This window comes from Canis aureus, chromosome X (assembly GCF_053574225.1).
Source record: "Canis aureus isolate CA01 chromosome X, VMU_Caureus_v.1.0, whole genome shotgun sequence".
Lineage (NCBI taxonomy): Eukaryota > Metazoa > Chordata > Mammalia > Carnivora > Canidae > Canis > Canis aureus.
In genome coordinates, this window is record NC_135649.1 from 117,648,508 (window position 1) to 117,661,843 (window position 13,336).

Below are 13,336 nucleotides of genomic sequence, written 5' to 3' on the forward strand. Positions count from 1 at the left end.
TTTCTTTAAAAAAAAAAAAACACACATTTCCATTCTGTTCTTAAGGCAGGTTAGTTTAATTTCATAGAAGGAATATTTTCAAACAATACAAATGACACAATTTGGGAACAGTGACAAAAACAGAGATGAATACTGATTATAACTTAATCCCTCGACAGAAGGTGATTTATTTCAGCAGTGACAATTTAGTGATCAGAAGACGTGAAGACCAAATTCCCTTTCACTGGCTGCACTGTTTCTAGAGAATCCGAGTGGGCAGACTTCAATTTGGACGGTCTCTGGACCAGAGCTGCTGATAAAGCGCGGCAGCTTTCCTATCCCAAAGCGTGGTTACAGACAAATTTACCCAGAAGATCAAAACGCCCCTGCAAACAATGGGACTTCACTTTTCTGACATGTGGGGTGTTCTCGGGGAGGGGGGGCTGTCTTCACCAAAAAGAAGCTGCAAAACCAGGTCAGGAGAGAGAGGCCAGCCGGGTGCCTCCTGTCCTCCCGCCTGCTCGGCGAGCCTGTCCCTGTCTGCGGGCCCCGTCGGCCCGGCCGGCAAGCGGCACAGAACCCATCACCGTCCACCTCCTCCACTTGCTGGCTTCTCTCCTGCTCACTCTGGTCCCACTAGGGTGCAAAGGCAGATCCTTGCAGGGAGGCGGGAGACGTCAATTAGAGAGGTGGCAAATCCAAGTGCTCCTTGGATGACACCGCAAGAGGGACTGCATTGGTTTCTGGTGGGGCAGAGTTAAAAAAAATAAAAACAAAACAAAACAAAACAACTGACAACAATGAAAAACCCCAGCAACAGAAACACAGAACACTAAAAGCTGCGGGGCGGGGGGGGTGGGGGCGCTCCAAACAGAAGCTTGCGTGCACCGGGGCCGGGGCCCCCGCATGGGCACAGGGGGCCTTCCCCACGCCGCTGCCTGAGAGAGGCTGGCGGGGAGCGGCCTCAAGGCCCCGAGCCCAGGAAAGAGGTCTTTGTGCTCCCACGGCCGTCTCCGCAGCCGGCGAGCTCTGCGCCTGACACGCGCACGCTCTGCCCCTTGCACACTCGGTCTGGCTGCAGATAGCTTCTTCGCTGGAGTTCAAAGTTTCGGCAGCTGGGGGCACAGAGGGCCTGCCGTTGTCATCGCCTGCTTGGCAATGCCGTCTGCCGTGGGGCGGCTCTGGCAGGGGCTCACAGTGGGCGCGTCTCTACCTCCATTGTGGGTTATGTACACAGAGAAATCAGCGGGACGCCGAGGATGACAATGACGACAGAAGCGCGACCAGAGGCAGCAGTAGAGCGCCAGGGCTGCGCCGTGAAAGCCTGACGTCCTCAGCCCGCAGCACCTGCCCACTCCACCGGCCGTGGTAGGTCTCATGTCGATGAAATGCTTTTACAAAATTCATTTTTAACAAATGTAAAGAGGTCGGCAGGTTATACAGGGGGGCGATTACAGATTAAAGTGTGTGTGTGGGGGAGACACTGATTCAAGGGGGCCACTTCCCAGGGAGGGGCAGAAAGATCTGGAAGAGAGTTCTGGCTTCTTCTACGGTTCACACGACCCATCTCATTTACTTGTCTGAGGCCTCGGAAAGGAGAGTACATTTCAGATACAATAAATATGCATTCGGCAAAATATTTAGATCATTTGACATTTTCAAAGGACATTGGTATAGTTTTATTGCATTAAAAAAATTTTCCCCCCTCATGAACTACTTCTAAGATTTTTAAAGAAATACTGGGTAGACTCCAATATGGGGGAGGAGGGGACAGATTTTGATTTAAATCAAATACTCTCCTGTAAGTGACTCACTGGGTAACTGTCGTTACCCACGCATGCTTGCTTCCTTCCACGAAAAATCGCCTTCAAAGGCCATCACGTCCACATCATAAGCGCTACATCTGTCCATGGGTCCACGGACTCTGAAGATGCGCGCTCCTGGTTCTCATCCCTTCCCTTCATGACAGACGGAGTCGTAGCGCAAGAGGTCCACGCTGCCTTGTTGGTCACGATCAGATGGAGCAGACTCAAAGGTGGAGCTGCTCTGGCGAAGGCAGGCGGTGTGGACAGCCACCACGGGCAGGCAGGCTAAAGGCTGGGATGCCAGGGGCCAGCAGCCCGCACACGAGTGCGCACAAGACGACAACAGGATGAGAGGCCGTCAGTGCGCAGTCGGGCACCGCACGCACGGCATGTGAACTAGCCCTGAGCCACCGCAGTCCGTATCTTAACACGAGTGTGGAGGGTACGATATACGTGCTAAATACACATATAAGTAACTGATACAAGTGACGAATTTAGTGGTGTTTTTGCATTTTGGGTGTCAGAAATAAAACCGGCCCCAAAGTTCCATTCTACTGCATGACAAATACTGAAGCACAAAATTTTAGTCTTAAAATACATCTTAAAGTCAGTATTTTCCTTCAAGGAAAAAAAAAAAGTACTATAAATAAATTACAATACAGTGAATTTGCCTGAACTCACTTTGTTTCTGTCTTCCAGCCTTTAAGTCAAATAAAACAGCGTAAAAACTGTACACTCTTAACAAGATAGTTGATCTTTTATAAAATAACCTGTCTTCAGAGATGTCAATTTCACAACAAGGAAAAACCAAGCCCTGTTGCCGTCACTATTATAAAATATATATGTATAGATATATGTGTGTTTTTTTACAAAGTGTGTATATTAATAGCTTTGCACAAATATTTTAAGGACAAATTTAGCTAGTCTAAGAACTTCATGAAAATAAAACAGGCAGATAAATACTTCAAGTGTACGAAGTACTGTATCAGACATCGTCGGCAGGCAGAGGAGGTACGTTGATCCTTGGTCTTGTAAAAAAGGCTATCTTCTCCCTGGGATTGGAAAGAATTACAGGTTAGAAGTGGACATGAATGCAATGTAAGCTGGTGGGAGGCTCTCTTATCAGTGACAGCTCTTCTTACAGAAACAGTTGAACTTAAACTCCTAACAACATTGGTTTGTATATGGATTCTCTAAATTTTAATGGAAGTTATGAAACCCCACGAGGACGAGGGTTTATCTCCAGTGCCTAGAACAGTGCCTGGTCTATAGTAGGTGCTCTGCAAATATTTGCTTTTTAGTAAATGAATGAATAAATGAAAAGCTATACAAATGAAGGAGTCCTAAATCACGGTTGAAGGAAGACAGTTACCGTGTTTTAGGTTCCTTTCTGGTGGGAGTGGGAAAATCCAGGGTATAAAAAAATTAAGGCTAATTGTTGAGCCATAAAAAGGAATGAGGTTCTAACGCACGCTACAACACAGATGCACTTCGAACTCATTATCCTAAGAGCAGCCAAGCACGAAAGATCACAGAGTGTATGAGTCCACTTACACGGAACTCCAGAAGTGGCAAAGCCAGAGAGAGCGAAAGCAGCCTGGGGGGTGCAGGGGGCCGTGGGGAGGGGGAAGCGGGGAGGGGCCGCTTTACCGGGACAGGGCTGCCTTCTGGGGTGAAGGGAAGGTTTTGGAACTGGACGGAGGGGGTGGCTGCACGACACCACAACTGCGCTAAGTTCCACAGAACTGCTCACTTAAAATGGTAACTTTCATGCTATGTGAATTTTGCCTATTTTTTAAAAATCCAGACACAAAATAATATGGATGTAACTGTAACTCTCCTCATATGAAAAAGAAAAACAGGGAAAACTAACGTGTACTATTCAAATTCAAGACGGTCGTTATTCTGGTGTGAGAAATTAAGGACGGGGTGCCCAGAGGGCTTGAGTCTGGCCACACAGAGTTGTGACGACTCACCGAACTACTTCATACCGACAGAATGCACGCCTCCCTGCATGTGTATTATGCCTCAATAAAAAGTAAAAAGGCAAAGGTGCCACATGTGTACATATACGTAAGCCACTGTGTGTGTTCCCAACAGTAAATATTTGGAAAGAGGTTTATAAAATGGGCAAATTATATCTTAGATGAAACATTACAGCCAAAAGAGAGCAGATTATGTGGCAACACAGGATATATTCATTAAAAAAAAAAAAAAAAGCTAAATGCAAACTCGAACCCACATCATGATGACAAGCAACATAAAAAAACCCAGCGCCTAACCAAAAAGGATCAGGAAAAGAAAACATCAAAATACTAATAACAGCAGTGGGGATTCTGGTTTTATCCTTAACTGCCCGTGGGTTGTTTTTTAATGCTCTCTATTTTTTATGATGACGAAGGTACGACAGTATAAAGCCAGCAAGGAGGCAGGGCCCACGGCCTTCTCTACCTGAAGGTCTGCACTTGGATGGGCTCTTTGTGGCTCCGTCCGCGCAGCTCGCACACCCCTCTGGAGGCCTTCTTCAGCATCTTCTCAGCTGCCTGTTCCTGATGGAAGTCAAGTTTGGTCTGTCTTGTCTGGAACGGCAACATTGGAGGAACAGGGCCCTTTTACTTCTAGTTTTTTTGTTTCTGTTTTAAAGATTTATTCATTTGAGAGACACAGAAAGAGGCAGAGACACAGGCAGAGGGAGAAGCAGGCTCCCTGCAGGGAGCCTGACATGGGCGGGACTCAATCCCAGGATCATGACCCGAGCCAAAGGCAGACGCTCAACCACTGAGCCACACAGGTGCCCCTTTTACTTCTGGTTTTAAGGAAGAATGAGGAAAGCCACTCCCAGCTCTGGGGTCCTGGAGGGGAGAAAGGCCTGCCTCGTCCTCACACAGCCCCACCACAGGGAATCCTCCCAGGAGCTACTGGGATCCTTGGGATCATGCCTTGCAGACGGCAGGCCCAGAATATTCCACCACGAAGAGGAGAGTGGTGATGCCCGCCGGCAGCACCCTCCTCCCCACCCCATTGCCACCTGAGGCAGCCGCAGAAGGCAGGTGTCCGTGCGCCCAGGAGCACCAGCCGCGGGGCCCACGGAGGGAGACAGCCAGCTCCTGCAGCCCGGCCCGTGCGGCGCCGATGTGCAGCGTCCTCGTCAGGGCCAGGCGGGCCCCTGGGCGCAGGGCCGCGGCCTCTCACCTGCCTCTCTGCCTCCTTCAGCAGGCTCCGGAACCGCTCGTCCCGCAGCACCCAGTGCGGGAGGTCGGTCTGGCCTCGGAGCTGCGCGTCTTCCAACCGCTGCCTCAGCTCCCGCAGGGTGCAGATCTCCTCGTTCAGCTGCCTCTGCCGCGTCCTCGAGGCCTGGAGGTCCAGCTCCAGGTCCAGGGAGGTGCGGGCCATGAGCTCGGCCAGGGACGACCTGCAGGGCTGCGGGACACGGCGGCTGTGAGCACGTGCTAAGCTGTTACTGGGCACCACGCGGCCAGCGGCCCAGACCCCCAGCCCTGCTCGTCCACCGAGAAAGGGGACCGGGGATCAGAGCTCCCCGAGGGGTGGTTCTCTGTGCACGGCTGACAGGAACACTGACTGGGGCCAGATTAATTTGAATCTCCAGCTCAACACCAAGTTGTCTGCTTTAATGGTGACCTACGCATCTGCAAAAGCATGGAGAAACAGACCCTCTCATATGGAGCTGGTGGGGTCAAAAATGGGCATCACCTTCCTGAAGGCCTACTTGACAGTACATGTCAAGGCACAAAACGTGCACTTCTTTGGTTCTGAAATTTCACTTTGACCTGCTTTTGAAAGGCACAACTCATGACATGCAAAAGTGATCCAGTTAAAGTTTATGACACAGAAAACCTAAACATATAACAAGACAAAATGGATTAGGTCAGTTACAAGGCCAGCATAAAACACAGCCACTGTAAAAAGCAGAAAAAAATATATTGGAAAATCTTAAATGATCCATCGTATAAAGGGGAAAAAGCATGTCATAAACCATAGGAATGCTTTTTGTTTAAAAGATTATACACCCACACACGCAAGCTGTCAAAACCTTTCCTCCCCATATAAGCCTCAAATAAGCAAACCTGCCACGTTCGAGAGAAGTCCTAAGATGAGAGGAGAATTTTTGTGTGTGGCGCTGAGAACAGTACTTCCCATTGGATGGGAAACGCCCGTAGGAACGGCAATTACTGTAACACCCAGCAGCGCCGTTTGGTGGGCTGAATAACCGCAGGCTTCTTACACGCACATAACACTATTCTGCACACATATGGAATGTGAATGCAAATATAGGACAAGATTTCATAAACACAAGTTCATTTAAAATTACTCAATTCATGGTAGAGCTCAGTGGTTCTCAACCAGGGATGACTTGGCCCTCCAGGGGCCACTGGACAGTGTCTGGAGACATTTCAGGTTGTCACAAGTTGGGGTGGGGGTGGGAGGCCGCCTACTGGCAACTAGGGATGCAGCTCTGTGCCCTCCAGCACCCAGGCCAGTCCCCAGGACCGGGCCCCAGTGCGAAATGTCAACAGCGTGGCTGCTGAGAAACACTTTTATAGCTGAATTGGGTCTTTTCTTCTTGTTCCCAGTTGGCAGCTGCTCTATGTACAGCCACCGCAAGGAAATCTGGGTTTTATTATTATTTCTTTAATACAGTCTTATCCTGAAAAAGACAAGGAACTACCCGCTTAGAACAGAAAGCAACAAACTCTGTAAACTGATGTGATATGGAGAAAAAAACATGGTGGGTAAAGTAAATTAAAGCAGAACAGGCCTATGTAGAATGCTTGATGCCAAAAAAGGCAGATTTTCTCAACTATACATACTCTCTTGTCAAAAAAGAAAAAAGAATCTTTCGTACAGATTGGTTGATTCTATATTACCATATTTAAAAACGTGAAGATCATGAATTATTTTAGATCATGATGTTATCCCAGGAAATTAAGAAATATTGGTAATATTCTGATATCATATAGGCTCCTAAAACTTATACTTAAGTTAAAAAGGAAATACATTACCTTTTTATAAAAAAAATGTTACTTTTAATTACTGTTACCTAAAATATTGCCTTTTAAGTTCTGTAAAAATGACTCCCGGGGTGAGTAGACTCCACATTAGTTGACATGGCACGTACCTGCTTATAGCGAAGGGTCCGTCTTTCCAAGGTGTTTCGGACAAAGGGGGATTTCCGGGGCAGCGTTGAACTGTCGCTGTCACTACGATAAAGCTGTGCCAAAAAAAAAAAAATAATAATAATAATAATGTTCAGAAACACTTTCTCAAAAATTCAATATTCATTCTCTCCATGTATCTGAACTGCATTATTTCATTTTCCTTCACGGGTACCCGAACCCACTGATGATGGCTGGTACTTTTACCAAGCCTTCTGGTCTCTGTGAAGACAAAACTGACGCAAGTGTCAAGTAAAATTAAAGACCAATAAGAACAAATCAAATAAGCAAACCAACCCCCCACCCTCCTCCATGTTACACACCACCCAAACCGTGTGAAGTTTCCAGGGGGACAGAGTCAACAAATTCCCGCCCTACTAACACCGACTGGGAATCGTCGCGTGCAGCTCTCACAAAGCCAGCACTGACCTCAGCGCCTCTTGCCTGCTCTCGCTCATTGTCATTTGCTCTATTTCTGGCTTTGCCAAGACCTGAGAAAAAAATGGCTTTCCAAAAAGAGACTCGTTCCTGGTAGTAGGACGAGACAACACCACTTACATCCCCTCTGCCAGTCAAGAGAAAGGGTCTGCTTTTAAAATGAAAAATACGCCAGGCTCCCTGCATGGAGCCTGCTTCTCCCTCTGCCTGGTCTCTGCCTCTCTCTCTCTCTCTCTCTCTCTCTGTATCTCTCATGAATAAATAAATAAAATCTTAAAAAAAAAAAGTAGCAGCACCTTCTTTATGGGAGCAGAGACATTTCGTGGCGGGTTCTTGCTTCAGGATCAAAGTTGATCTGTGTGAAAGCCGAAGTCCTTCCTTGCCTTCGTGGCCTCCTTTTCCATGCCAGTTAACCCCAAATGCCCAGGAAATGCCGTGGCACGGCAGTGTGTATGTCCCCCACTCGATCGTTACAGACAGATAAGAACAAAGAAGCCTCTAAAAGCATCATCTGTAAATGCGTGCTCTTATGCAGGGCACAGAACACGGCACAGGAGCTGGAAACCTTTCTTTGGGGAAGGAAAGGATTTCCTCCTTCACCACACCCTTCTCACTGAGCAGACCTGAGCCCACTCTGCGGTGGTTTGGCCACAGCCTAAGGAAGGGCCGTGAGGGACGCCTTCGATCTAGTACCTCTAAGCGTCTGGTTAAGCATAAGCCCCCATGGGGCTGCAGCCTGATGGGGCAGAGTGGCCGAGCCTGACCCCGTGTGACCCAGGGTAGCTACAACTGGACATCTTGCTTCTGTGGGAAGAAGCGCAGCAGGTGTTGCAAGTGGCACAGGGGCAGCTTAGGCCACCGGGCCCCAGCATCCTGCTGTTCACTGCCCCCACCCCCCCTGCCCTCTGTAGGGTGAAGGGTTAGCTCTGCTCCAAAGAAGGTTTGGTCCTTGCCCAGCTGCTAGGAAGTGCCCTGTAAACCCCTGGAATGTCCTGCCTAAGTGTCTCTGTTTACCTGGGGACCTTGCGCCAGGCGGCACATTCTCTGCTAACAATGTGATTCCTAGTGGGGGCCTTAGGCCGTCAGCTTGACTTCTGGAGCGGCTGGAGACTAAGGTCAGCCACGCAGGCAATCAGCTCTGCCACTGCAACCAACCTCCCAAAGAACACCCGGTTGGCAACCCTCCGTGCACGCAGCCTCTCCCAGCAGTGACAAGTGACAAGAGAAGAGCCATCTGCACAACTCCACAGGGAGAGAACTTGTGCCAGGTCTCTCCTGAATGCTGCCCTGCATGCCTCTTCCCTCTGCTGACCCTGATCTGTGTACTTTCACTGTAATAAACCTCAACTGTGAATATAGTGGCTTTGCTGAGTTCCGTGAGTCCTAGCAAGTCACTGAACCTGAGCATGGGCTCGGGGACCCCTGAACCATTCTCCCAATGTCTCCTGCACAAGTCTCACGCCGTTTCTCTCTCTCCAATGACTGAACTTCGGCTTTGCCCAAGCAGAGCCAGCTCTTTGGTCATCCCCTTCAGCAGAAGGTGCTTTACTTCAATAAGCCCAGTTCAGAGGTGGGAAGGGTCAAAGGTCTCCTCCATCCAAACAGCCCCATCAGGCCACTGTGCCGTGACCATTCATCCTCCAAATTCCCTTCTCCTTCCTAATCTGTGTTGTCCCTGTCACACCACCACAGCCAGCCAACCTCCGACATGCTGTCCTACCCTCAAGGACCCAGAGGATTGGGTCTCCCTCTCTACCTCTCTCGGGGTTCTCAACATCAGAATCATCTGGATGCTTCCATATGCTCTGATGTCCAGGCTCCACCATGACCAATGATGAATCTCGGGGGTGGAACCCGGGCACCAGCATTTTGTGAAGCCCTCACCCCTCCACCCCACACCGTGCTGACTTGACTCCATTGTGCAGTGCGGCCAAGGCTGAGAACCACCGGTGTCTCCTGCCTTCACCCTCGGGGTGATAATTTATGTGAGGGGTGGCAGTCAGAACCCTGCCTCAGTGCCCCGAGCCTTCAAGGCTGCCATCGCCCTGGGACCCTGCTACAGCTACACTGCAAGACTTCCAACCACTCAGTGGGCTGACTTCCCAATCTCAACTCAATTGAGGATAGATACTCCCTGTTCCAATTTGTTAGCCCTCAGACTGATGTGGAAACGACCCGCCCTGCTTGCCGACCATGAGTTGGGGCACATACACACTGAAAATCTAGGGAGAGATGTATTAGAATCTTGAAGAGATCCAGAGTTAGATATGCGTGGGTGCGGAGGAGTCGGAGCCACAAACCTGACTGCATATCCACACGTGTGGTGCTCATTATCACTACTTGTGAGAACACAAAGGTCTTCTAGCGTGAACAGTAAAAATAAAACAGGACAAAGAGGGGAGGAAAAAAAAGAAAATGCTCCAGACAAGTGGCAAAGGAATTTCAACTTACTCTGCAAACATACTGGCTTCGTGCTCCAGGAGAGAAGGTCTGTGAACGGACAATCGTGCTACTCCGGACGAAAGGTGACCCGCGGGCCCTGCGGCTGGGCCTCTCCTTCGGAAGACTCGCTACTTCTTCTGGAAAGACATCTTCAGTGTTGGTTTCTTTATCAACCTAGAGAGTAGTTCATTATTACCATTGTTTGTTCTAGAATATGAGCAATAAGCTTCACATGAGCCATCCTAACCTTCTTCTCCCTTGGAGTTCTAGCTGGGATTCACCCTTATGTCCAAAACAAGTTTTGATACTCCTCCTCCCAACACACATGCATCTCCTCCTATAAGAATCTCTTACTTCCCAGTTGTTCATGCTAAAAAAAAAAAAAAAAAAAAAAAAACCTTCACGTCACCCTGGATTCTACTCTCTTTCATAGATACCATATCCAGTTCGAGATCAAATCCTACTGGTTCCGGGTTTATGAAGAAGCATGTTTTGACCACTTGTCACCAACCTTCCATTTGGGTGACCATCATCTCATGCCCAATTGGTACAGTAGGCTTCTGACCGGTCTCCCCGATTCCACACCTCCTTCCCCCCTTTAATCTCTCAACTCAGCAACCAGGAAGATCCTGGTAAAGCTGAAGTTAGACCGAGCAATCCCATTCCTAGACATTCACTCCAGAACAATGAAAACGGGTATTCAAACAAATACTTCCATGCAAACATTCACAACATATTATTCACGTAGCCCAAATGGTAAAAGCAGCCCAAATGTCCATGCATGGACGGACAGATGGATGGATGGATGGATACAAAGGGCAGCAGGCCAATCAAGGGAATACTACTCAGCCGTGAAACAGAGTGAAGTTTCCAGAATGGGCAACCTCCTAGGCAGAAAGCAGATGGCTGGTTGCCAGGGGCTGGGGGAGCGGGGTTGGGGAGTGACAGTCTCAATAGGTACAAGGCTTTATTTGGGAGGCGATGGAGAGGTTTTGGAACTAGATAGAGCGGTGGTTGCCCACATTGTGAATATGCTAAATGCCTCTGAACTGTTCACTCTGCATACTTCATGTCAAAAAATTTTTTGAGAAAAAGAAAAATCATGGGGCACCTGGGTGACTCAGTCGATTAAGAGTCCAACCCTTGACTTCAGCTCAGGTCATGATCTCAGGGTTGTGAGATCAAGCCCTATGTCAGACTCTGTACTCAGTACGGAATCTGCTTGGGATTCTCTCCCCCCGCCCCGCCCCACCAACACTTGCATGCTAAGGGAGGGAGGGAGGAATCAATGAAAACTTTAAGTCAGATCATGTCAACCAGACCTCAAGACCACCCACCACTTTCTCAATCCTCTCAGAGAAAAGGGAGAGTCTGGAGTGAGCCCTATATGATCTGGTCCTTTCTCTTCCCTCTGTCCTTGGCTCTGACAAACCCCTTGCCCTATGCTGGTCCCACTGCTGTTCTCTCATCAGCCCCCACAACCCCACCTGGGGGCCTGCACTTACAGCTCCCTGTACCAGAATGTTCTTCCCCAGCCCCGCACATGGCTCCTGACACTCCTGCCTTAAGGCCTCTGCTCAAAAACTGCCTTCTCGATGAGGCTTCCATGACCTTTTGTTCTTTTTTGTTGTAAAAAAAAAAAAAAAAAGGGATCCCTGGGTGGCGCAGCGGTTTGGCGCCTGCCTTTGGCCCAGGGCGCGATCCTGGAGACCCGGGATCGAATCCCATGTCAGGTTCCCGGTGCATGGAGCCTGCTTCTCCCTCTGCCTGTGTCTCGGCCTCTCTCTCTCTCTCTCTCTGTGTGACTATCATAAATAAATAAAATTAAAAAAAAAAAACTTACATTAACCATTTTTTCAGTGTAGAGTTCAGTAGCGTTAAATATATTCACGTTGTTGTGAAACAGAGCTCTAGAACTTTTATCATCTTCCCAAACTGACTCTGTCCACATTACACAACTCCCCATCCTCCCGCCCCCTAGCCCCTGGAGACCACCTCTGTACTTCCTGTCCATATGAATTTGGATACTCTAGCGACCTCCCGTACGTGGAATCATCCAGTATTCGCTCTTCTGTGGCTGGCTGATTTCACTTAGCACAATGTCGTTAAGGTTTGTCTATGCTGTAGTATGTAAGGCAATTTCCTTTTTTAAGGCTCAGTGATATTCCATTGTATGGATAGACCGCAGTTTCCTTATCCATTCATCTGACGATGGGACACTTGGGTTGCTTCTACCTCTAGGTGATCATGAATAGTGCTGCTGTGAACATGGGTGTGCAAATCTCTCTTGGAGACCCTGATGTCAATTCTTTTGGACCTAGATCCAGAAGTGGGACTGCTGGATCATATGGCAGTTCTATCTTTAAGTGTTTGAGGAACCTCCTTACTGTTATCCATGGAGGTTGCACCAGTTTACAATCCCGATCTTTCTAAAATATAAGGGCAAATCTATCTCTCTAGATGTAAACCCCATCTAAAATAATAAATCTTTCTAAAAACGCAAACCCCACTTCCCTACCACCTGATCCTCCAGCAGCCCCTCTTCTCAGGCACTCCTGAACTTTCCTGAGCGATGCTGTGACCTGCCTCCCCCTGGACGGCCAGATTTCCCATTCGCTTTGCACTCGCTTTGCAATCACTGTTGCATCTGCAATGCCTAGCACCCCTCCACCCCCCCTCACCCCCGCCCATGCAGAGAGAGAATGCAAACATGGCCAAGAATGAACAGCTGGGGAACTCAGGTGAAGGGCATGTGGGTAATTGTTCTATTAGTCTAGCAACTTGTCTGTAGATTAGAAGTGTTTTGAAATTAAAATCAGGGGGTGGGGATGACGACCACACATCGATCTAGCCTCCCACAGTTCCCTCCCCCGTTTGAGCCCACGCTTTTAAAGGTCTTAAAATGCTGGCCAACAGCAGACACTGGTGGCCTGGTCCACAGAACAGCTCCCCTAGAGGGGCTGCATGTGTGCAGCATGGGCAGCTGATGCCACCTCTCTCAGGACCCGTGCTGTGAGGGGACAGCAGGGACCATGGTGAGTGCACGTTTCAAAGAGTTGAGCAGTTTTGGGACAAAAGGTTCCATAGAGCATTGATTCAGTGTCTCCAGACCTCACGGGCTTCCTTAGGCACGTGTCATGGCAAACGTGACTGATTTCCTCACCGAGGGTACAGCCATGAGCACAGCTAAGATCAGGTGAATGGAAGGGAGCAAAGGGGCACTTCATAGTACTCACCGTCACAAAGGGAGAAAAGAGATTACAAGTGTCCGGGTGATGACAAGTGAACCATCCTGAGCTGTACGGGGCCCTACAGACGGGAGTGGGTCATCACCGCACGACACGGAGGATACGTCTACACCTTCAAGCTGCAGCTATCCTTTCTGTTCCGTTGAGAGTTGACAGACATTTCTATGGCACCTGCTGTGCCCATTTTAAGTGGTTTCTTCACTTCTTTCCCTGGGTTCTCCATGAAATACCGTCGAGGCGATGGCCCCCG

General features: G+C 48.9%; 1 protein-coding gene across 2 annotated transcripts in view; it reads right to left on the reverse strand.

The window, feature by feature from the left end:
• Positions 1-32: 32 nt before the first annotated feature.
• Positions 33-13,336, reverse strand: part of WWC3 (WWC family member 3) — a 119,649-nt gene continuing 106,345 nt past the window's right edge. For both annotated transcript variants that reach the window (XM_077889129.1, XM_077889130.1), the window contains 5 exons: positions 9,848-10,012; positions 6,922-7,014; positions 4,977-5,204; positions 4,236-4,363; positions 33-2,836 (listed from right to left, as the gene is read on the reverse strand). In XM_077889129.1, coding sequence (XP_077745255.1) covers positions 2,770-2,836; positions 4,236-4,363; positions 4,977-5,204; positions 6,922-7,014; positions 9,848-10,012 — 681 coding nt within the window. In that variant the 3' untranslated portion in view covers positions 33-2,769. The remainder of the gene's footprint in view (positions 2,837-4,235; positions 4,364-4,976; positions 5,205-6,921; positions 7,015-9,847; positions 10,013-13,336) is intronic.